Here is a 25,077-nt window from a genome sequence, read left to right as displayed (position 1 = left end):
GCAGGGTTCCAGGGTTGCTGCAGGAGGAGGGTAAAGTGGTGCGGTGAGCTCTCATCTCCAGAGATCCTGGTGCCGAGGTCTGCATCTGCACCTGCACTGCCCCCAGCAGCCATTTTCCCAGAGTCTACCGCATAGTAAGCTTGCGGGGGCTCTGGACTTTCACTAAATGTCGGCAGAGCTCACGCACCTCTGAAAACCAGCAGCTGCGCACATCCGAACATCCCTTCATCTCAGCCTGCAGCAACGTTCCACTCTTGCCTCCTCCAGCAGCGACCCTGCTTCACCGCAGCCACCACCCCAGTAAGCAATAAGATGCATAGGTTATAAGAAGCACCACCATTTTATTTAAAAAACTTTTTTTTCTCCTATTTTTCTCCTCAAAATTTGGGGTGAGTCCTATAATCTCCAAAATACGGTACATATACTAATAGATATATAGGGAGCCATGTGTCTCTCTCGCTCTTTATCTGAGACTTTCTCTTACATATACATAAACCATAAATTAGATTTATTTATATTAATATGCACCCCAAAATATGGTAATTGACATATATTAGATTTATTTATATTAATATGCACCCCTGAAAATCTGGTAATTTTAACAGATCATTGTGACAAACTTAAACGACTTAAAAATCTTATCTTTGGTAAGCTGACACATGTTCGGTTCCACTTCATTGAAATGAATATACAAACAACTCAGGGATAGTTGGTGTCCCTTGTATAATAATTTCTGAATAGCAATGTCTTTAAAATACATTTCTCTATCGCCTCTCATTGGGGGACACAGGAGGCATCATGAACTCCAGTTTAGCTTAGTGTCAGTAGGAGGTGGACACGGGTCTTTGATTAGACCCTTATCTACCTCAATGTGCGTTGTTTTCCTTTCAGGTTTTTCCGGAAGGGATACAGGGTGAACAGTCACACCTGTAATCCCACAAGGCGGACTATGAGTATGGCGTGTACTGCCACCCTGTAGCCTCATAGATCCCTCTCCAGGACCAAGAGCCTAGCACACAAGCGTGCTCAGAAGTCCGGTCCTGGCTCCGTCCCCCACCCACTCGCCCACCAGAGCCTGTCGGTTGGAGGAGACGAGGACGTCCATCTCCAGCTTTCATGGACATCTGATACCTTCCCCAAGTTTTGAGGTTAGTAACAGACGACGTGGGATGTTTTTAGATGAGTATTCCCAGAACCTTTCACTAGTCCCGGGGGTCCCTTGGGTTCCTTTTTTGCTCGGCACAGTGTTCCAGGATACCTTTTTGCCTGGTCGGCGTTCCTAAAGGGGTCCCAGGAAGTCGGCAGGGGTCATCGCTGCATTTGCAGCACTTTCTCTGCTCCCTTGCGCGGTGGCCTCATAGACAGCCGCGCCATGTTCCCTGTAACCACACTTTCTCCAAGGACACCTTTGCAGTCCGGCGCGGTGGCCTTACAGGCAGCCGCGCTATTTTTCCTGTGACTGCGTTTTTCCTCTTTCTGGTGCGGCGGCCCTGCAGACTGCCGCGCCGCTCTTCTGAGCACCACCGTGGCCCTTTCCGGCTGTCGCCGCTTTCCTAATTTAGGCCCGGTTTCCCCCGGGGCCTACTTCCGGCGACGTGCTAGCCTGCGGCAGCACTCCCTTCTTCTATGCAGTGGCCTTGCAGGCTGCCGCACCGCTCTCCAGAGGCTGCACCTTCCAGCCGGGCAGCGCCGGCACCACGGCTCCCTCCGGCGGTCGCCGGCTCCTAATTTAGGCCCCGGCTTTTCCTGGGGCCTACTTCCGGCGACGACGCTCCGCCCACTTCCCCCTTTACTCGGGCGGGCTTTTCTCCTGCCCGACCATCCTTCCATGATGACTTGGCGTTGCCCCGCCCACCGGCGCTATCTTAGTACTTCTGAGCCCACGCACGCCTCTTATAACTGCGCTGAAGGGGATGACTAGGGTTCCATATTCACTTGGCTGGACTGCTGCAGATTCGCATCTTTTCCACGAAAGGCTATCTTCCCTGAGGGACTACAACCTAGGCTGCGTCTTCCGTCTGGAATTTCGATTACCGTGAGTAGCTCTGCACTGCAGACTGACACCCCCCTCTGCTCCCCTGTCCCCTAACCCTCTGGCATTTTCTTCAGGGACCTCTTCAAAATGTCTACCTCTAAGGGAGGCCGCTCTCGTCCTCCTACTTCTTCCTCCGCTTCTTCTGCCTTAGTCAAATACTTTGCATGTTCGTTATGTAACTGCAAACTTCCCTCAGGTCAGTCCTCCCCACTCTGTCAGGCCTGCAGCAACCCTATTGTTCCCATCGCCGATCCGCCCGAGAGTGATACCCCCACCTAAGGCTGGGCTTCCTCTCTGTCACAATCGGCGGCCGATCTAACATGGGTGTCTCAAACTCTGGTGTCTGTGCTGGATCGATTACCTCTGCAGACCCCCGCAGTAGCTAGCAGGTCGCAGGGGCCTCGTCCGAACCCTCCATGATAAGCCGCAAAAGGTTCAGACAGGAACGACGGTCTGAGTCCTCTTCTTGCTCCATCTCGCCACACGGGCCTCTACGGTCGGCTTCCTCCCAATCCTCATCCCCTGAGTCAGGCGAGGCATTCTCTGATGCGCCCTCGAAGGATATTTCGGAGCTGGATTCTAACCAAATCGCTCCTGTGAGGGATATGGTTCAGAATCTCATTGGAGCGATAAACCAAACCTGTGGCATCAAGGATTCCTCTACGGAACCCGCAGATCAGGTGGTTTCTTTTAGACGGGCTAAACCACCTTCCAAGTTTTTCGCTCCTCACCCTGAATTCGAGGAGATCATGACAAGTGAAAGAGAGAATCCGACCAGACACTTTCAGAGAGGAAAGTGACTTGGCGTTTTATATCCCTTTTCTCCGGAGCTCACCGCTAATTGGACTGCTTCTCCTTTGGTGGATCCTCCAGTTTCCAGGCTGTCCACCAACATGGTCCTTCCACTGTCCGGCGGAGCATCTCTGAAGGATTCTAACGCTAGTCATAGAATCCTTTGCCAAGTCAGCCTTTGAAGCGGCTGCAACTACTCTATGCACGGCCTTTGCTTCCACTTGGTTTTCTAAATCCATATCTAAATGGGCCAAACAACTCCGTCGGGGCATCCTGGACGGAGCTCCACCCGGACAGCTGGCGGAGCTTGCCAACCAGATTTCTCATGCGGGTGAATACCTGGTCTCTGCCTTACTGGACGCCGCATGTTGTGCGGCTCAGGTGTCCAGCAATGCCGTTGCCATCCGCCGGACCGTTTGACTCAAGGCCTGGCAGGCGGATTTGTCTTCTAAAAAGTCCCTTACCAGCCTGCCTTTTCAAGGTTCACGTCTCTTTGGTTCTAAGCTGGACCAAATCATTAAGGACGCCACCGGGGGCACAAGTTCTCTTCTTCCCCAGTCTAAACCTCGCCGGCCTGCTCCTAGGCGTCAATTTCGGCCCTTTTCGTCGCTTTGCGGCGTCAAACTCCTTTTCCCAGCTGCAGCAGAAGCCACAGGCACGTCAAGAGAAGAAGGCGGTATCCTTTAGACCCACTCCTTCCTGGCGTCCCCGCTACTCCCAAGGTAGATCTTCCAGGTCTAGGACTGGAAGATCCACCTCAGCATGACTCACGGCAAGACCCCAGCGCCCCTCCCAAGCTGGGCGGCCGTCTTCTCTTTTTCAGGGACGTCTGGATCTCCTCAGTGGAGGACGCATGGGTCAGGGAAGTGGTATCCTCAGGATACAAAATAGAGTTCATTTCTTGGCCCCGGGATCGTTTCTTCGAATCCCGCCCTCCAAGAGACCCCGCTCTAGTTCCGGGTTTTTTTGCAGCCATCGCTTCCCTCCTCGAATCCGGGGTAATCGTTCCTGTTCCAGGAAAAGAACGGTTCACAGGATTCTATTTGAATCTTTTGTGGTACCAAAAAAGATGGAAAGGTTCGTCCCATTCTGGATCTCAAGTTGCTGAACAGGAGGGTTCGTCTGAGACACTTCAGGAAGGAATCCCTTCGTTCAGTAATTGCTTCCATGGAGGCTCAGGAATTCATGTGCTCCATCGACATCCAGGACGCCTACCTCCATGTTCCGATCCTCCCGGGACATCACAGATTCCTGCGTTTTGCAGTACATCAGGAGCATTTTCAGTTTGTCGCCCTGCCGTTCGGTCTCGCAACCGCTCCCAGGGTTTTCACGAAGATCATGGCAGCGCTGATAGCCATCTTGAGGGTCAGGGAACTGGTACTTTTTCCGTACCTCGATGACATCCTCATCAAGTCTCCGTCCTTTTCTCAGGCTCACGAGAGCCTGTCCATCGTCCTCGACACTCTAGCCCGTTTCGGGTGGCTTCTCAACAGGAAGAAATCCTGTTTTGTTCCTTCCCAGCGCCTCATCTTTCTGGGCATGCTCTTCGACACTCGTCAGACCAAAGTCTTCCTTCCCGAAGACAAGAGATCCATCCTTCGTCGGGACGTACGCTTGCTCCAGGGTCCTCATTTTCCCTCCTTCCGATCGGCCATGAAGGTTCTGGGGAGGATGGTAGCAACATTGGAAGCGATTCCCTTCGCCAAATTCCACTCACGACCTCTTCAGCAGGCCATCCTGTCACAGTGGGACAGGTGCGTCGTCTCCCTGGATCATCCAATCCGACTCGCTCCCCGGGTCAAACGGTCCCTCAACTGGTGGCTCACGTCACCTCTCATCTCCCAGGGCAGGTCCTTCCAATTCACTGGCAGGTAGTGATGACGGACGCCAGCCTAATAGGGTGGAGTGTGGTGTTTCGTCACCTGACTGTTCAGGGTCATTCGTCGGCGCAGGAGTCCTCTCTGCAGATCAGCGTCCTCAAGATTCGGGCCATCTTTCTCTCTCTTTATCACTGGGAAAGGATTCTCAGGGGTCTGCCTATCCGAATCCAGACGGACAATGCCACGGCAGTGGCATATGTCAACCATCAGTGGAGGACTCGGAGCTCCTTGGCCCTGGCCGAGGTATCCAAGATCCTCCTCTGGGCAGAGGCAACGGTTCCGGTGATATCCGCGGTGCATATCCCCGGCGTGGACAATTGGGCCACCGACTTCCTCAGCCATGAGGGTCTCGCGGCAGGGGAATGGTCATTACATCGGGAGGTCTTCCATCAGATTTGTCTTCGATGGGGGACTCCGGACGTGGACCTCACGGCGTCCCGAATGAACAGGAAGGTTCGTCTCCAGGTCTCTCGACCCTCTCGCGGTGGGCGTGGACGCTCTGGCCATTCCTTGGTCGCAGTTCATGCTCCCTTACCTGTTTCCACCCCTTCCCTTGCTTCCCAAGCTGTTGAAAAAGATCAAGGCAGAAGGGGTGCCGGTCATTCTGATTGCCCCGGATTGGCCCAGGAGATCTTGGTTTGCAGAGATAGTCAATCTTCTCGCGGACGCCCCCTGGCGCCTTCCAGACAGACCTGATCTGCTGTCCCAGGGTCCAATCTGCCACCCGAATTCTCGGTCGCTCAGTTTGACGGCGTGGCTGTTGAGACTGCAGTTCTAAGAGCACCAAGCCTTTCGGATGGGGTGATTCATACTATGATCCAGGCTAGGAAGACTTCGTCTTCCAGGATCTTCTATCATATCTGGAAGGCTTACTTCCGTTGTTGCGAGTCGAACCGTGTTTCACCTATGTCCTTTTCCCTGCCTTCCATTTTGGCCTTCCTTCAGGCAGGACTGGATTCGGGCCTTGCTTTTAGTTCCCTAAAGGGCCAGGTTTCTGCTCTTTCCATCCTTTTTCAGAAGACTTTAGCTTCTCGGCCACAGGTTAAGACCTTCCTTCAAGGAGCAGCCAATGCTGTCCCTCCGTATAGGGCCCCGGTGAATTCATGGGATTTAAATCTGGTACTGGACGTTCTGAGGGTTTCCCCCTTTGAGCCTCTCAGGGAGATTCCCATGTCAGTTCTATCTTGGAAGGTGGTCTTTCTTGTGGCCATCACTTCCATCCGCCGCGTTTCCGAGTTGGCGGCCCTGTCTTGCCGACCTCTGTTCTTTGTCATTCACCAGGACAAGGTGGTCCTTAGGCCTCCGCCTTCCTTCCTTCCTAAGGTGGTTTCCACCTTCCACCTCAACAAGGACATCGTTCTACCATCCTTTTGTCCAGCTCCAACTCATCCTCTGGAGCGATCGTTGAACAAGCTGGACCTCGTCAGGGCAGTGAGGATCTACCTGGATTTCCGGAAGACGGATTCTCTTTTCGTCATTCCTGATGGCACGCACAGAGACCTAACGGCTTCTAAGGCGATTGTTGCTCGCTGGATCAGAACGGCAATTCTGGAGGCTTACCTGGTCAAGAACAGAGTGCCCCCTCCTGGGATAAAGGCTCACTCTACCCGGGCAGTCAGTGCCTCCTGGGCGGTGCACCACAGGGCTTCCGCCCTACAGCTTTGCAAAGCGGCAACCTTGTCTTCCATCCACACGTTCGCCAAATTTTACAAGGTCCATACCTACGCTTCGGCGGACGCCAGCCTAGGCAGAAGGATCTTGCAGGCGGCAGTGGTAAATACTCTGACCTGATGGAAGTCTATTTTTCCCACCCCAGGGACTGCTTTTGGACGTCCCATGGTTCCGGTGTCCCCCAATGAGAGGCGATAGAGAAAACAGGATTTTTGGTTGCTTACCGTAAAATCTGTTTCTCGGAGCCTCCATTGGGGGACACAGCACCCTCCCAATGTTTCTCAGTTTCTGTTGTTCTATGTTCTATGACTGTTGCCACGTTTACAGTTCTCAAGTTTGTGGTTATGGTTTTCAACCTTATTGTTTTTCTCCTACTGCTTTCTCACTAACTGAAGTTCATGATGCCAGTCGGTGGGGTGTACACTGCAGAGGAGGAGCTAACTTTTTTTTGTGCATAGTGTCAGCCTCCTAGTGGCAGCAGCATACACCCATGGTTCCTGTGTCCCCCAATTGAGGCTCCGAGAAACAGATTTTATGGTAAGCAACCAAAAATCCTGTTTTGTTTTTTTTTTTTTTGTTTTTTTTTTCAATGAATAGCATTTACTTTGCCCAACTATTCTGGCAATGCTTTTGGTTTTCCTTCTATCTTCATTTATTGTAATTTACTGATTTGCCTTTTCCTGTCATAGGTACAGCTTATATGTCTTATGCTTTTTCATTTTTTAGATGAATTTCCAGAAGCCCATCGCAACAATGCCACCATTTTACAGGATCACAAGGGCAGATTCTATGAAGACTTCTACAAGTATGTAAATCCATATTTTTATTTTACCATTTAATAGATTTTCTACAGGAGAAGGTCTGGGAGCTTCAAGGGGATTCACATGCAACACCAAATGGGTAGAGCCAAATCAGAAGGCAGGTAGGTGCTCGCAAGGCTAGTGAGCACAGCCAAACAGGAAAAATGTGCGCTTTTCAGGTGCATGCAGCACCCTTAGTCATCTAATATATAAAGCTGTATGTGTGTGTATATGTGTGTATGTCCGGGATTGGCATCTGCACCGTCGCAGCTATAGCCACAAACTTTTGCACAGTCACACGCCTGGACCCCGAGGGCGTCATAGGCTAGGTTGTGAGGCGAAATTTTAACCCCGCGCGTACCAATTCACCAAACCATTTTGCCCCCATCTACATAATGGGGAAAAAGTGAAAGAAAAAGTGTTGGAGGCAAATTGACAACTGCCAGATGTGAACATGGGGGACTTAAAAAATAAGAGCGATGGCGCCAAAGAGTATATACCGTACAGTTGCTACGGTGGGGCCCCGACATGGGATACTCACCACACACGGGGATATGAACACACACACACAAGATACGCCACACACTACCACGTGCTTGAACACATATACCACCCTCAGTACACATTTCACCACACATACACCAACCTCACTACATAATAGTCTAAACACAAAAGTCGCCACTCAAAACTCGCCACGTGCAACATTCGCCACATGCAAAACTCGCCACATGCAAAACTAGCCACACGTGCAAAACTCACCTCATGGAAAACTCTCCACATGCAAAACTTGCACACGTGGAAAAAATGCCACATGCACAAAAGTTGCAACACATGCAAAAGTGGCCTCACACAAAACTTGCACATACTCAATACGCACCACACATAAAACTCGCCATGCGCAAAACTTGCTGCACACAACTTGCTACACTAACCTGTCACATGCAGCTCGACACACAAAAAGTTGCTACACGCATGTCGCTACACAACTCAACACACACAACTTTGACACATGAAACTCGCCCTAAAACACACACAAGTCTGGTATTATCCTTCAAAAATAAAAATCTGATTAATAAGCAGACAAACTACAAGAGCAACAAATGTACCATATAGGAAATACGTCAGCTGTCAGTCATATGACTTGTCTATTATGTGTATGTGTGAGCTAATATATACTGCCAGAGGGGAGGGCTTCCTGTTGGCTGGGGATTTATCAGGCTGCCAATTTAGCTTACAAATGCTGAGGTAAAAATACTGACCAAGTAACGTGTGAACGAGGTTTAATACAGGAGGAGATGACACACTGATGTGTAATATATACAGGGGAGATGACATACAGGTACATGCTACAGGTCCTTCTCAAAAAATTAGCATATAGTGTTAAATTTCATTATTTACCATAATGTAATGATTACAATTAAACTTTCATATATTATAGATTCATTATCCACCAACTGAAATTTGTCAGGTCTTTTATTGTTTTAATACTGATGATTTTGGCATACAACTCCTGATAACCCAAAAAACCTGTCTCAATAAATTAGCATATTTCACCCATCCAATCAAATAAAAGTGTTTTTTAATAACAAACAAAAAAACCAACAAATAATAATGTTCAGTTATGCACTCAATACTTGGTCGGGAATCCTTTGGCAGAAATGACTGCTTCAATGCGGTGTGGCATGGAGGCAATCAGCCTGTGACACTGCTGAGATGTTATGGAGGCCCAGGATGCTTCAATAGCGGCCTTAAGCTCATCCAGAGTGTTGGGTCTTGTGTCTCTCAACTTTCTCTTCACAATATCCCACAGATTCTCTATGGGGTTCAGGTCAGGAGAGTTGGCAGGCCAATTGAGCACAGTAATACCATGGTCAGTAAACCATTTACCAGTGGTTTTGGCACTGTGAGCAGGTGCCAGGTCGTGCTGAAAAATGAAATCTTCATCTCCATAAAGCATTTCAGCCGATGGAAGCATGAAGTGCTCCAAAATCTCCTGATAGCTAGCTGCATTGACCCTGCCCTTGATGAAACACAGTGGACCAACACCAGCAGCTGACATGGCACCCCACACCATCACTGACTGTGGGTACTTGACACTGGACTTCAGGCATTTTGGCATTTCCTTCTCCCCAGTCTTCCTCCAGACTCTGGCACCTTGATTTCCGAATGACATGCAAAATTTGCTTTCATCAGAAAAAAGTACTTGGGACCACTTAGCAACAGTCCAGTGCTGCTTCTCTGTAGCTCAAAAGTGGCTTTACCTGGGGAATGCGGCACCTGTAGCCCATTTCCTGCACACGCCTGTGCACGGTGGCTCTGGATGTTTCCACACCAGACTCAGTCCACTGCTTCCTCAGGTTCCCCAAGGTCTGGAATCGGTCCTTCTCCACAATCTTCCTCAGGGTCCGGTCTCCTCTTCTCGTTGTACAGCGTTTTCTGCCACATTGTTTCCTTCCAACAGACTTACCATTGAGGTGCCTTGATACAGCACTCTGGGAACAGCCTATTTATTGAGAAATTTCTTTCTGGGTCTTACCCTCTTGCTTGAGGGTGTCAATGATGGCCTTCTTGACATCTGTCAGGTCGCTAGTCTTACCCATGATGGGGGTTTTGAGTAATGAACCAGGCAGGGAGTTTATAAAAGCCTCAGGTATCTTTTGCATGTGTTTAGAGTTAATTAGTTGATTCAGAAGATTAGGATAATAGGTCGTTTAGAGAACCTTTTCTTGATATGCTAATTTATTGAGACAGGTTTTTTGGGTTATCAGGAGTTGTATGCCAAAATCATCAGTATTAAAACAATAAAAGACCTGACAAATTTCAGTTGGTGGATAATGAATCTATAATATATGAAAGTTTAATTGTAATCATTACATTATGGTAAATAATGAAATTTAACCCTATATGCTAATTTTTTGAGAAGGACCTGTATATACAGGGGAGATGACACAGTTATATACTATATACAGGAGGAGATGACACAGGTATATACTATATATACAGGAGGAGATGATACATGGGTATCTATATATATAATTGTCTAAGGGTCACTTCCGTCTGTCTGTCTGTCCTTCTGTCACGGTTATTCATTCGCTGATTGGTCTCGGCAGCTGCCTGCCATGGCTGCCGCGACCAATCCGCGACGGGCACAGTCTGATTAGTCCCTCCCCTACTCCCCTGCACTCATTGCCCGGCGCCCGCTCCGTAATTCCCTCCACTCACCGCTCACACAGGGTTAATGGCAGCGGTAACGGCCCGCAGTGTAACGCACTCCGTTACCGCTGCTATTAACCCTGTGTGTCCCCAACTATTTACTATTGATGCTGCCTATGCAGCATCAATAGTAAAAATGTCATGTTAAAAATAATAAAAAAAACAAAAATCCTGCTATACTCACCATCCGCTTCCTTTGCCGCTCCTCGCCACGCTCCCGGGACCGCTCCATTGCAAGCAGCAGCTTCCGGTCCCAGAGCTGGTGCTCGACAAGGACCTGCCGTGACGTTACGGTCATGTGACTGCGACGTCATCATAGGTCCTGCTCACACCAGCCCTGGGACCGGAAGCTGCCGCTTGCAATGGAGCGATCCCGGGAGCGTGGCGAGGAGCTGCAAAGTCGGCGGATGGTGAGTATACTACGTGACTGGGCAATATACTGCGTCGCTGGGCAATATACTACGTGGCTCTGTGCTGTATACTACGTCACTGGGCAGTATACTAAGTCACTGGGTATTATACTACTTGGCTGCGCAATATACTACGTGGTTGGGTAATATACTACGTGACTGTACAATATACTACGTGACTGTGCAATATACTACGTGGCTGGGCAATATACTACGTGGCTGGGCAATATACTATGTGGCTGTGCTATATACTATGTGGCTGTGCTATATACTATGTGGCTGTTCTATATACTATGTGGCTGTGCTATATACTACGTGACTGCAATATACTACATGGCTGGGCAATATACTATGTCGCTGGGCAATATACTATGTCGCTGGGCAATATACTATGTCGCTGGGCAATATACTATGTCGCTGGGCAATATACTATGTCGCTGGGCAATATACTATGTCGCTGGGCAATATACTATGTCGCTGGGCATTATACTATGTCGCTGGGCAATATGCTATGTCGCTGGCCAATATGCTATGTGGCTGGGCAATATACTACGTGGTTGGGCAATATACTACGTGACTGCAATATACTACATGGCTGGGCAATTTAATATGTCGCTGGGCAATATACTATGTCGCTGGGCAATATACTACGTGGCTGGGCAATATACTATGTGGCTGGGCAATATACTACGTGGTTTGGCAAAATACTACGTGACTGCAATATACTACATGGCTGGGCAATATACTGCGTGTCTGGGCAATATACTATGTGGCTGGGCAATATACTACGTGGTTTGGCAATATACTACGTGACTGCAATATACTACATGGCTGGGCAATATACTGCGTGTCTGGGCAATATACTACGTGGGCTGTGCAATGTAGTATATGGACATGCATATTCTAGAATAGATGCGTTATAATCGGGCAACCATCTAGTATACTATATAAAAGAGGAGATGACACATAGGTATATAGAGGAGGAGATGACATACAGCAGGTACATACTATACTGTATACGGGAGGAGATGATATGCAGGTATATACTATATACATGAGATGACATAGCGATATATACTTTATATAGGAGGAAATGACATACAGATATATACTATATACAGAAGAGATGACATACAGGTATATACTATATACAGGAGGAGATGACACATAGGTGTATACAGGAGGAGATGACATACAGCAAGTATATACTATTTACAGGGGAGATGACATACAGGTATATACTATATACAGGAGATGACATACAGGTGTATACTATATATAAGGGAGATGACAAACCTATATATACTGAGGTGAAAATGAGCTGTGAGTGCAAAATGAGAGGAGTGAGGGAAAATAGTGGAGTGATCGGAAAATGACAGATGTGAGGTCGAAATGACAAGTGTTAGGGGGGAATGAGTGGTGCGAGGGGGAAAATGAGAGGCGTGATGGCAAAAAAGAAGTGAGGTGCTATAACTAACGACAGATATTTACTATGCCCAGGCGACGCTGGGCTCTTCAGCTAGTAGGATATACAATTAAAATCACAGCCAGAATAAATATCAATGAACAACCAATCACATATGATAAATAATTAATTACATATGCACAAGGTGTGGATGCAAACTTAGCAGCAAGAAGATAAAATAACATGGGGAAAAAACATATCAATAAAAATAAAATAATCGTTTCTTGAGTTCATGCCAATCGGAGCTATTTCATATTTATTGATATATTTTTTTTCCCAATGTTGTTTTTGTTGTTTTTTTTCTTGCTGCTGTTAGCATCCACACCTTGGGCATATGTAATTAATTTTTTGTTATTATTTATTCTGGCTGTGATTTTAATTGTTTATCCTAGGGCTAAGGGTGCTGCATGCACCTGAAAAGCGTAAGGCTTTTCATGTTTTTAATATGGCTTGCTATGCCTCAAAGTTTTTTTTCCATTTTTTTTCTTTAGTGGTGTGCCGCTATCTTAATTTTTCTAGATTTTCTATAGTTTCAGCAGTTACAAATAACCCTCTCTGCCTTTTTCTCAGGGTGGTGGTACAAAATGAAAGGCGAGAGGAATGGACTTCACTACTAGTAACTGTGAAGAAGCTTTTCATCCAGTATCCAGTGCTGGTTCGACTGGAAAATGCAGGTAGCCGATTGTATAGACACAATGATATCTAAAAGTTTTTTAGATTATCAAACAATACTGTGGAGTTTTACTGATTTTTGTGTCTTCAGAATCCTTTCCTCCAGGATACAACTCCACATCTGACCAGGGAAACTATCTAGAAGCTATTAATCTGTCCTTTAATGGTAATTCTATGTACCTATAAAACTATGGTGTGCTTTATTTTGGTTTATTTCCTATATTTTTATTTGTTATTTTTTTATTTCTCAGTGTTTGACAAGCATTATATAAACCGAAACTTTGACAGGACAGGACAAATGTCAGTAGTCATCACTCCGGGGGTTGGTGTATTCCAGGTGGACCGTTCTCTTATGATCTTAACCAAACAGCGTATGATTGATAATGGTAAGGAACAAATACAGTGATTGGTAGGAAAACATGCATCTGGTTGTAGTCTAAGCTGTACATTTTTCCAAGCTAAAATTGTAATAGAATAAAGGAATAGAAATATGGTAAGTTAGCTTTTTTTTTTTTTTTTTTACAATATTCTGCCAATTTCATGACAGAAAGACAGATGTTCCCTTTAGTTAGGCTAAGTCCTCACTGGGCATTTTTGCTGCTTTTTTTATACCTTTTTATGCTAATTTTCAGCATCGTTTTACAATACCAGCTATGTCTGTCATTTCAGAAATCTCATGCACAAAGCTTGTTTTTTTTGTCATCAGTATTTCTCTTATCGCTTCATTGGGGGACACAGAAAACCATGGGTGTATGCTGCTGCCGCTAGGAGGCTGACACTATGCACAAAAAAGTTAACTCCTCCTCTGCAGTGTACACCCCACCGACTGGCACCAGGATAGTCAGTTTAACCCCTTTCTGACATTAGAAGTACTATCCCGTCGAGGTGGGGTTGGCCCGTATGCCCACCCACGGGATAGTAAGTCATAGCGATCGGCCACATGTCTGCTGACTATCGCAGCTGACATCCAGCACTATGTGCCAGGAGTGGTCACGGATCATCCTGGCACATTAACCCCTGAAACACTGCAATCAAACATGATCGCAGTGTTCCGGGGGCATAGGGAAGCATCGCGCAGGGAGGGGCTCCCTGCGGGCTTCCCTGAGACCCTCGGTACAACGCGATGTGCTCTCGTTGCACCGAGCGTCTCCTCCCTGCAGGCCCTGGATCCAAAATGGCTGCGGGGCTGCATCCGGGTCCTGCAGGGACAGATGTGTAAAAAAAAAAAATCCCTAAATAAAAAAATATATATATTGTTCCCATAAATACATTTCTTTATCTAAATAAAAAAAACAATAAAAGTACACATATTTAGTATTGCTGCGTCCGTAACGACCCGACCTATAAAACTGTCCCACTAGTTAACCCCTTCAGTGAACACCGTAAAAAAAAAGAGGCAAAAAACAACGCTTTGTTATCATACCGCCGAACAAAAAGTGGAATAACACGCGATTAAACAGACGGATATAAATAACCATGGTACCGCTGAAAATGTCATCTTGTCCCGCAAAAAACGAGCCGCCATACAGCATCAGCGAAAAAATAAAAAAGCTATAGTCCTCAGAATAAAGCAATGCAAAAATAATTATTTTTTCCATACAATAGTTTTTATCGTATAAAAGCGCCAAAACATATAAAAATGATATAAATGAGGTAACGCTGGAATCGTACTGACCCGAAGAATAAAACTGCTGAAATTCATGAATAGCTGGTTTTTGGTCATTCTGCCTCACAAAAATCGGAATAAAAAGCGATCAAAAAATGTCACGTGCCCGAAAATGTTACCAGTAAAAACGTCAACTTGTCCAGCAAAAAACAAGACCTCACATGACTCTGTGAACCAAAATATGGAAAGATTATAGCTCTCAAAATGTTGTAACGAAAAAAATATTTTTTGCAATAAAAAAGCGTCTTTTAGTGTGTGACGGCTGCCAATCATAAATATCCGTTAGAAAACCCGCTATAAATAAATCAAACCCCCCTTCATCACTCCCTTAGTTAGGGGAAAAAAAAAAAAATTCCATTTTCCTGCTAGGGTTAGGGTTTGGATTACATTTACGGTTGGGGTTAGAGGTGTGTCAGGTTTAGGGGTGTGGTTAGGGTTATGGTTGGGATTAGGGTTAGGGGTGTGGTTGGGGTTAGGAGTGTGGTTGGGATTAGGGTTAGGGGTGTATTTGGGTTAGGGTTTCAGTTAGAATTGGGGGTTTCCACTGTTTAGGCACATCAGGGGTTCTCCAAACGCAACATGTTGCCCCATCTCAATTCCAGTCAATTTTGCATTGAAAAGTCCAACGGCGCTCCTTCCCTTCCGAGCTCTGCCATGCACCCAAACAGTGGTTTACCCACACATATGGGGTATCGGCGTACTCAGGACAAATTGCACAACAACTTTTGGGGTCCAATATCTTCTCTTACTCTTGGGAAAATAAAAAATTGGGGGCGAAAAGATCATTTTTGTGAAAAAATGATTTTTTATTTTTACGACTCTGCTTTATAAACTTCTGTGAAGCACTTGGTGGGTCAAAGTGCTCACCACACGTCTAGATAAGTTCCTTAGGGAGTCTAGTTTCCAAAATGGTGTCACTTGTGGGGGGTTTCAATGTTTAGGCACATCAGGAGCTCTCCAAACGCAACATGGCGTCCCATCTCAATTCCAATCAATTTTGCATTGAAAAAGTCAAATGGCGCTCCTTCCCTTCCGAGCTGTGCCATGCGCCCAAACAGTGGTTTACCCCCACATATGGGGTATCAGCGTACTCCGGACCAATTGTACAACAACTTTTGGGGTCCAATTTATCCTGTCACTCTTGGTAAAATAAAACAAATTGGAGCTGAAGTAAATTTTTTGGGGAAAAAAGTTAAATGTTCGTTTTTTTTTTAAACATTCCAGAAATTCCTGTGAAACACCTGAAGGGTTAATAACCTTCTTGAATGTGGTTTTGAGCACCTTGAGGGGTGCAGTTTGTAAAATGGTGTCACACTTGGGTATTTTCTATCATATAGACCCCTCAAAATGACTTCAAATGTGATGTGGTCCCTTAAAAAAAAAAATGGTGCTGTAAAAATGAGAAATTGCTGGTCAACTTGTAACCTTTATAACTCCCTAACAAAAAAAAAATTTGGTTCCAAAATAGTGCTGATGTAAAGTAGACATGTGGGAAATGTTACTTAAGTATTTTGTGTGACATATCTCTGTGATTTAAGGGCATAAAAATTCAAATTTGGAAAATTGCGACATTTTCGCCAAATTTCCATTTTTTCCCCACAAATAAACGCAGGTAATATCAAATACATTTTACCACTTTCATGAAGTACAATATGTCATGAGAAAACAATGTCAGAATCACCGGTATCCGTTGAAGCGTTCCAGAGTTATAACCTCATAAAGGGACAGTGGTAAGAAATGTAAAAATTGGCCCGGTCATTAACGTGCAAACCACCCTTAGGGGTAAAGGGGATAACTTGGTGTCAGCAGGAGGTGGACACGGGTCTTTCACTAGACCCATATCTACCTTGGTTTTTGTTGTTTTCCAGTAACGTCTCTTCTTTTTCAGATGGATCTTCTTCTTTACCTCTGGAGGGATACAGTGTGAACAGTCACACTGTACTCCCACGTAGAGACTATGGCATGTACTGCCACGCCGTATCCTCATACGTCTAGTCGTCAGGACCCCAACCCCTAACACATGAAGAGTGTTTCGGTGATCCGAACATTGGTCTTGGCCCCTGTCTCCTACCCACTCGCCCGCCAGAGCCTGTCGGTTTCATGAGGCATGGACATCACACATTCCCAAGAGGCCTGGACGCCAATGAAGGTCTCACGTCAGGATGGAGAGGAACATCTCCCTTCTCTCTCCGTCCGGTTTCGGTCCAGAGGTGTCAGGGGAGAAGATTCGGGCAAAGAAGAAGATAAAAAAGAAGAAAAACAAAGGATGAAGATAATGAAGAGATGGAGGAACATGACAGAATATGATGGATGAGTTTTTACTGCCCCCCCACCCCCTAACTTTCATTCTGGGTTTGTAGTTAGAGGGGCGTTCCTTTTAGGTGTAGAACGTTTTTGGTCTATATGGGGCCTGTTTCCTCCTTCATTCTGGTGATTGGTGGCGCAGTGTTACCTGACAGGCAGTCCGGGCCTCCGCGCCGCCCTCCCTGTCTCCGGGGCCTTTGCTATAAATTTAAGCCTCGGCTTCAGTGCGGCCTAATTCCAGCAGTTAGCTCCGCCCCTTTCTCGGCATGTTTGGGATGGCTTTTCTCCCGCCCGTCGAAGGCACACCCTCTCCCACTGTTTCTGGTGGTTAGCTCAGCCCCCTCATCTCAGACGTGCATGTCTTGCAGCCGTTGCTGTCACTCTCCCTCCTTTTAGCTGCGGCGGCTAGCTCTGCTCAGTTCTTGATGGTTAGCTCCACCCACTTCCAGCCTCGCCGAGCAGGCTTTTAAAGTAACGCCCCCTCTTTTCCTCTTCTGTGCACGCTTTCTCCCTGCGGGCCCTCCTCTTACTCTTTGATCGCCATTTGCCAGTATCTGGTCTTGGAAGGTGGCATCTCTGCAGGAAACTCTCATCTCCTACACGTTTGCTATGCAGCCCTGGTTGTCTCCTGGAGCTTGATACCGTCTGAAAGCAGACCTCAGGACCTGCATCTCCCTGTGAGTAGCTCTACTCTGCAGACTGACAGTGTCCTTTGCAATCTTTCTGTCCCCTAACCTTCCGGCATTAGTTAGTAGGTCTGCTTCTCATCATGCCTAATCCTAAAGGAGAGTGCTCTCACCCTCCTCCTCTTCTTCTGCTCTTGTCAGACACTTTGTTTGCTCCACATGTAATTGCAAACTCCCTCCAAGCCAGTCCTCTCCCCTCTGTCAGGACTGCAGCTGTCCCCTGTGCTTGCTACCCAGGAGTCCCTTACTGCCTCAAGAGAGTGATGCCCCTATCCCCAGCGTGGGCTTCCTCGCTGTCACAATCGGTGTCGGACCTCACCAAGGTGTCGCAGACCTCTCCTTGCTGGACAGATTGCGTTTCTGCCGTTGTTAGCGGATCGTAGGAATTATGCTGTGCCTATCACCATGGGCCGTAAGAGATCTAGGCAGGAGTGTCATTCTAGATCTTCCTCCCACTCCCCCTCTCCCCCTGGTCACTCCCGGGAGACAGCTTCTTCCCGGTCTTCCTCCCCGAGTCAGGTGAGGCGATTTCGGATGTACGGTCAGAGGATGATTCGGACCTGGATTCTGACCAGGCCTCTAATACTAGATACATAGTCCAGAGCCTCATTATGGCGGTCATCCAGACCTTTAATATTAAGGATACCGCTACGGAACCTGCAGAACAGGCGGTTTCGCTTAGATGGTCCAGGCCAGCTCCCAATGTCTTTGCCTCACACAGCGAATTTGAGAAGGTACTTTCTACGGAAGGGGAAAACCAGACCAAATGCTTTCAAAGAGGAAAGCGCCTTGGCATCCTATATCCCTTCACCCCTGAGCTCACGTCAAACTGGACCGCTTCTCCAACTGTGGACCCTCCAGTTTCCAGACTGTCCACCAACACTGTCCTCCCTCTTACGAATGGAAGATTCCTCAAGAACTCCAATGACCGGAAGATAGAGTCCTTCGCAAAGTCTGCCTATGAAGCGGCTGCTTCTACATTGTGCCCTGCTTTTGCCACCACCTGGGTGTCAGTCAATTGTGGCATGGGCTAAACAATTCCATCAGGGCATGCTCTCTGGAGCCAGGCCAGGGGAATTGGAAGGCCTCGCGGACCAGATTTCTCAGTCAGGCAAGTACATGTTATCTGCCTCCCTGGATGCTGCTTCATGTGCTTCTCAGGTGTCCCGTAATTTAGTGGCCTTCCAACGGAGTATTTGGCGTAAGGAGTGGCAAGAGGACTTTTCTTCAAAAAAGTCCCTTACCAACTTGCTTTCCCAGGGTTTCTGTCTTTTTGGCTCCAAAGTGGACCAAATTGTTAAGGAGGTCACCGGAGGGACGAGCTCTCTCTCCTTCCTCAGTCCAGACCTAGCCGGCCTCCTCTAAGTTTCAGCCCTTCCGCCGTTTCTTTCCAGTGAAGGTTTTCTCCCGCCAAGAGTGGCCACAGGCTTGCCAGGATAAGAAAAGGGCTTTTTAAACCCACCCCCTCCTGGCGTACCAGTAACGCGCAGAGTAGATCCACCTGGTCTAGACCTGGCAGATCCTTCTCTGCATGACTCTCTCCATATTCCAGGGAATCTCCCAGGCTGTGCAGATACCTCTGTTTTTTCAGAGACGTCTGGCTCGCCTCGGTGGACAACACATGGGTCAGGGAGGTTGTATCTTCAGGATACAAAATAGATTTCATTTTGCGGCCCCAAGATGCTTCTCTGGTTCCGAAATTCTTTGTGTTCATCGCCTCCCTTCTCAGTTCAGGTGTCATTGTTCCTGTCCCAGACCAGGAACGTTTCACAGGATTTTATTCAAACTTGTTTGTTGTGCCGAAGAAGGATGGTGCGGTTCGACCCATCCTGGATCTAAAGTTACTGAACAAAAGAGTCCGTCTGCAACATTTCAAGATAGAATCCCTTCGTTCGGTAATTGCTTCCATGGAGTCGCAGGAGTCCCTGTGCTCCATAGATATCCAGGATGCTTATCTCCATGTTCCTATCGTCCCTTGGCATCAGAAATTTCTGCATTTTGCGGTGCAGCAGGACTATTTTCAGTTTCTGCCCTGCCGTTCGGGATCATAACGGCTCCCAGGGTTTTCACAAAAATCATGGCAGCGGTAATGGCCATTCTGCGTATCAGAGGTTTAGTGCTCATCCTGTACCTTGATGGCATTTTCATCAAGGCTTCGTCCTTTTACCAGGCCCAGGAATGTCTGTCCATCGTTCTGGACACCCTGCCCAATTCAGATAGCTAATCAACAGGGCTAAGTCTTGCCTTGTCCCTATTAAGCGCCTCATTTTATAGGCATGCTGTTCAACACTCATCAAACAAGGGTTTTTGTTCCCAAGGATAAGAGAACAATCGTCCAGTGGGGGGTTCGCTCTATGCAGGGCCCTCGGCCTCCATCTTACAGCTCGGCCATGGCGCTCCTGGGAAGGATGGTGGCAGCGTCGGAAGTGATTCCTTTTGCGCAATTCCGTTCAAGAACACTTCAGCAGGCCATTCTAACTGTCTGGCTGGGATAGCACGCGCGCGGGGTCACGCTCGCAATAGATATTAAGTGCAACAGTATAAAGTGCTTGGCAGTTAGACAATGGCAGTTGGGCAGGAGACAGGTAAGTTTTTCATACAAACATGCTTCTTGGTCATTTATCATATCGATCTGCTTCTTATTTGTTTTTACTTCTGCTTTCTCACAACTCACCCGCCCTTTAACACATTCTGTGCACTTTCTCCATATCCATCCCCCCCTCTCCCCTCTCCCATGTATAACTCTGAGGCTCTACTGACATTTCTTACCCCCTCCAAACCATCCAATACCTCCATGCAGCACTTAAAACATTCATACAAATCATCCCACCACCTGCTCTTTCTGTTTTTTCTCCTTTTACTAGTTGCAGGCGACATCTCCCCCAACCCTGGGCCTCCCTCCACCAGCATACATTACTCTCCTCCAGCTACATGTAGAAACCCTGCTAATCTTATTAACATTCAATGCATGCCTTCTCCTATCGCTTTCCTCGTGCTCTCTGAAATGCACGGTCTGTGTGTAACAAACTTGCATTCACAGTTTTTTCCTCTGCAATTCCCTTAACCTTTTGGCTATTACAGAAACCTGGATGCAGCATTCAGACACCACCACCTCTGCCACTCTCTCGTTTGGTGGGCTGAAATTTTCACATACCGCCAGACCTGAGAACAGACAGGGTGGAGGTGTTGGTTTGCTCCTTTCATCACAATGTGCTTTCCAGGTCATCCCCCCACCTCCCCCCCTGGTTCCCTCACTTACATTTCCTTCCTTTGAAGTCCACGTCGTCAGACTATTTAAGCCCTTCTCCTTGCGAGTGGCGGTTGTTTATCGCCCTCCAGGCTCCTCCTGCCAGTTTCTAGACCACTTTGCCACCTGGCTTAAATATCTCTGCCCTTCATCTGGCCAAACAATCCTACTTCATCACCCTCATCACCTCACTATCCAACAACCCAAAACGACTTTTTGAAACCTTAAACTCCCTCCTGAAACCTAAAGTACAGGCCCCCATTACCAACCTCAGCGGTGAGGATCTGGCCACTTATTTCCTAGAAAAAATCAACCACATCAATCAGGATATCTCAGCCCAATCTCCTCACTGCCTGGATCCCCTTCCCTGCCGCACCCCAAGCTCAATAGACATCTTTGAGCCTGTTTCAGAAGAAGTTTCCAAGCTCCCTCTTCTGCTCTTCTACAACCTGCAACAGTGACCCCATTCCTTCACATCTCCTGCAGTCTCTCTCACCAGTGGTCACCACTCACCTGACTAAAATATGTAACCTCTCTCTTTCTTCAGGTATCTTTCCCTCCTCATTAAAACATGCAATCATAACCCTTTTACTTAAAAAGCCAGTCCTGCACCAGAACTGCACTGCTAATTACAGACCTGTCTCTAACCTTTCCTTCATCTCTAAACTCCTGGAACTCTTGGTGACGACACTCAATTATACACTTCTTCCCCTGACATCACCCCTACCCTAATTCAAAATACCAAGGTTTGTCTGTCTGCTGTCTCTAACATCATGTCTTCCCTTTATCTGAAACTAAATCTCTCCAGAACGGAACTAGTGGTGTTTCTCCCCTCTACTAACCTCACTCTACCCAACATTGAAATTACCCTGGAGGGTTCAACCATAACTGCCAAGCAGCATGCCCGCTGTCTTGGGGTCATATTCGACACCGAACTTTCCTTTACTCCCTATATCCGATCACTCACTCGCTCTCGTCACCTGCATCTTAAAAACATCTCCACAATCCGACCTTTTCTCACCTTTGAAACAAAGACTCTTACTGTCGCTCTTATTCATTCTCGTCTGGACTACTGCAACTCTCTTCTGATCGGTCTCCCTCTTACGAAATTTTCTCCTCTCCAATCCATCTTGAATGCGGCAGCCAGGGTCATATTTCTGTCCAGCCGCTTCACCGATGCCTCCATCTTGTGCCAGTCATTACACTGGCTACCCATTCGCTACAGGGTCCAGTATAAACTCATCTCTCTCACCCACAAAGCTCTCCACAGTTCTGCACCGCCTTATATCTCCTCTCTCATCTCTATCGCCCTACACGTGCTCTCCGTTCTACAAATGACTTAAGACTAACATCCCCCGTAATCCGAACCTCGCACCTCCGTCTCCAAAACTTCTCTCGTGCTGCGCCAGCTCTCTGGAATGCACTTTCCCAGACGATCAGACTGATACCTAGCCCTGACCTATTCAAGCGCGCTTTGAAAACCCATCTCTTCAAACAAGCCTACCACATCAACTACTCAGTAAACTAACTCTGCCCTGTTCCCTCCTTCCAAATATTATTCTGAATCTGCACCCTACTTTTCATCTGTCTCCACAACCCTCCATGCACATAATTGCACTTGATACTTGACTATTGCACTTAAACACACAGACTGATGACCGGATCATGCAGCTTTATATGAAATTCCCTATTTCCTATAATTGCGAGACCTGAAATAACAAGCACTTTTCACCTATTGTGTCCCCCCATTTCCTTGTAGATTGTAAGCTTGCGAGCAGGGACCTCACCCCTAATGTCACTGTTTAAATTGTCTTAACTTGTATTGAATTTATTGTCTATACATGTCCCTGCTTAATTGTAAAGTGCTGTGGAATATGTTGGCGCTATATAAATAAAAACTATTATTAATTATTATTGCAGTGTAACAAGTCTGTTCTCTCTCTGGATCGTCCAAACCGGGTAAGGCAATCTCTCAATTGGTGGCCATCATCCCCTCTCATTTTCCAGAGTTGGCCATTCCTTCCCATTCACTGGCAGGTGGTGACGACGGACGCCAGCCTTTTTGGCTGGGGCGCTGTCTTTCGCCACCTGACCGTTCAGGAACGTTGGTAGACAGAGGACTCTTCCCTGCCGATCAACATCCTCGAGATAAGAGCCATTCTTCTGTCCCTCCATCATTGGGAAAGGCTTCTCAGGGGTCTGCCAATTCGAGTTCAGACAGACATTGCCATGACAGTGGCATATGTCAATCACCAGGGAGGAACGTGAAGTCCCTTGGCGATGGCCGAGGTATTCAAAATTCTCCTCTGGGCAGAGGCGACGGTTCCGGCAATATCGGCAGTGCATATTCCCTGCGTGGAAAATTGGGCTGCTGACTTTTTCGGCCGCGAGAGTGGTCCCTGCATCAGGACGTCTTTTATCAGATTTGTCTTTGCTGGGGCACTCCTGATGTGGACCTCATGGCATCCCACCTGAACAGGAAGGTTCCACAGTTCGTTTCCAGGTACCGCGATGCTGTCGCAGTGGGAGCCAATGCTCTGGCAATGCCCTGGTCTCAGTTTCTTCTTCCTTATCTGTTCCCTCCCCTTCTCCTTCTTATCAGATTGTTGAAGAATATCAAGGCAGAACGGGTGCCGGTTGTTCGGATAGTACCGGATTGACCCAGCAGGTCTTGGTTCGCAGAGATCGTCAATCTTCTCGCGGACTCCCCCAGGAGGCTCCCAGGCCCCACCAGTGGAGCGCCAGGATGTGACATACTGTGTGTAACTACGTTTGGACTGGGGGTTGTTCGAACAGGCCTGGGGGGAGTGGCTGTAACCATGGTGTCAGTGAATGCTTTGTGTTAATTGGTGGGAAGGCGTTTTTTTTACCTTCTACCTACGGGACTTTTCTTATGCAATTTTCAGTGACATTGTGTATTTATTAGCGATCAGAGACAGCGGTTTGATGTCTAATTAGATGCAATTACAATTGATGCTCAAGTGGGACTGTTTTTATATGTATATGTATGTTTCGGCTATGATGGGATTGTTCTCATTATTGTGTGTTTACCCTATTGGTGTTGTGTTAATTGTTGGGTGGTACGTTGTGTATATAATGGTGGTTAGAACGCTGTATACTGTGCTTGAAAAAGGTCTTCTGACCGGAACGTCGCTACAGGAGGCAGAATAAAATGTAAGATTTATTTGTCACCACTGTGAAAGGCGCTGTCTTTTGATCTATGCTCTATGGAATACGTTCTGGGATGTACTCCCTGGCTATGACGTGCGCCTTTTTGACTATATGGACATAGATACAGTTGTGGCCAAAAGTATTGACACCCCTGCAATTCTGTCAGATAATACTCAGTTTCTTCCTGAAAATGATTGCAAACACATTCTTCGGTATTATTATCTTCATTTAATTTGTCTTAAATGAAAAAAAAACACAAAAGAGAATGAAGCAAAAGCAAAACATTGATCATTTCACACAAAACTCCAAAAATGGGCTAGACAAAAGTATTGGCACCCTCAGCCTAATACTTGGTTGCACAACCTTTAGCCAAAATAATTGCGACCAACCGCTTCCGGTAACTAGCAATGAGTTTCTTACAATGCTCTGCTGGAATTTTAGACCATTCTTCTTTGGCAAACTGCTCCAGGTCCCTGGTATTTGAAAGGGTGCCTTCTTCAAACTACCATTTTTAGATCTCTCCACAGGTGTTCTATGGGATTCAGGTCTGGACTCATTGCCGGCCACCTTAGAAGTCTCCAGTGCTTTCTCTCAAACCATTTTCTAGTGCTTTTTGAAGTGTGTTTTGCGTCATTGTCCTGCTGGAAGGCCCATGATCGCTGAGGGAGACCCAGCTTTCTCACACTGGGCCCTACATTATGCTGCAAAATTTGTTTGCAGTCTGGCACTGGACGGTCAAGCAGTCCAGTGCCAGAGGCAGCAAAGCAACCCCAAAACATCAGGGAACCTCCGCCATGTTTGACTGTAGGGGCCGTGTTCTTTTCTTTGAATGCCTCTTTTTTTCTCCTGTAAACTCTATGTTGATGCCTTTGCCCAAAAACCTCTACTTTGGTCTCATCTGACCAGAGAACATTCTTCCAAAACGTTTTAGTCTTTTTCAGGTAAGTTTTGGCAAACTCCAGCCTGGCTTTTTTATGTCTCGGCGTAAGAAGTGGGGTCTTCCTGGGTCTACTACCATACAGTCCCTTTTCATTCAGATGCCGACGGATAGTACGGGTTGACACT

The 25,077-nt window shown here is 47.1% G+C and overlaps 1 protein-coding gene across 3 annotated transcripts in view; it reads left to right on the top strand.

The window, feature by feature from the left end:
* The window catches only part of DEPDC5 (DEP domain containing 5, GATOR1 subcomplex subunit), a 217,716-nt gene that overhangs the window by 68,521 nt on the left and 124,118 nt on the right, over positions 1 to 25,077 (top strand). For all 3 annotated transcript variants that reach the window (XR_011319327.1, XM_069757652.1, XM_069757644.1), the window contains exons 12-15: positions 7,105 to 7,183; positions 12,837 to 12,940; positions 13,030 to 13,104; positions 13,190 to 13,324. Coding sequence is in view for 2 of the 3 variants with exons in the window: in XM_069757652.1 (XP_069613753.1) it covers positions 7,105 to 7,183; positions 12,837 to 12,940; positions 13,030 to 13,104; positions 13,190 to 13,324 (393 nt within the window). In the remaining variant the exon portion in view is untranslated. The remainder of the gene's footprint in view (positions 1 to 7,104; positions 7,184 to 12,836; positions 12,941 to 13,029; positions 13,105 to 13,189; positions 13,325 to 25,077) is intronic.

The sequence above is a fragment of the Ranitomeya imitator genome, chromosome 1, assembly GCF_032444005.1.
Source record: "Ranitomeya imitator isolate aRanImi1 chromosome 1, aRanImi1.pri, whole genome shotgun sequence".
In the NCBI taxonomy this organism is placed as follows: domain Eukaryota; kingdom Metazoa; phylum Chordata; class Amphibia; order Anura; family Dendrobatidae; genus Ranitomeya; species Ranitomeya imitator.
The sequence above is the reverse complement of the archived record's forward strand: the minus strand, read 5'-3'. Positions and strand labels throughout refer to the sequence as shown.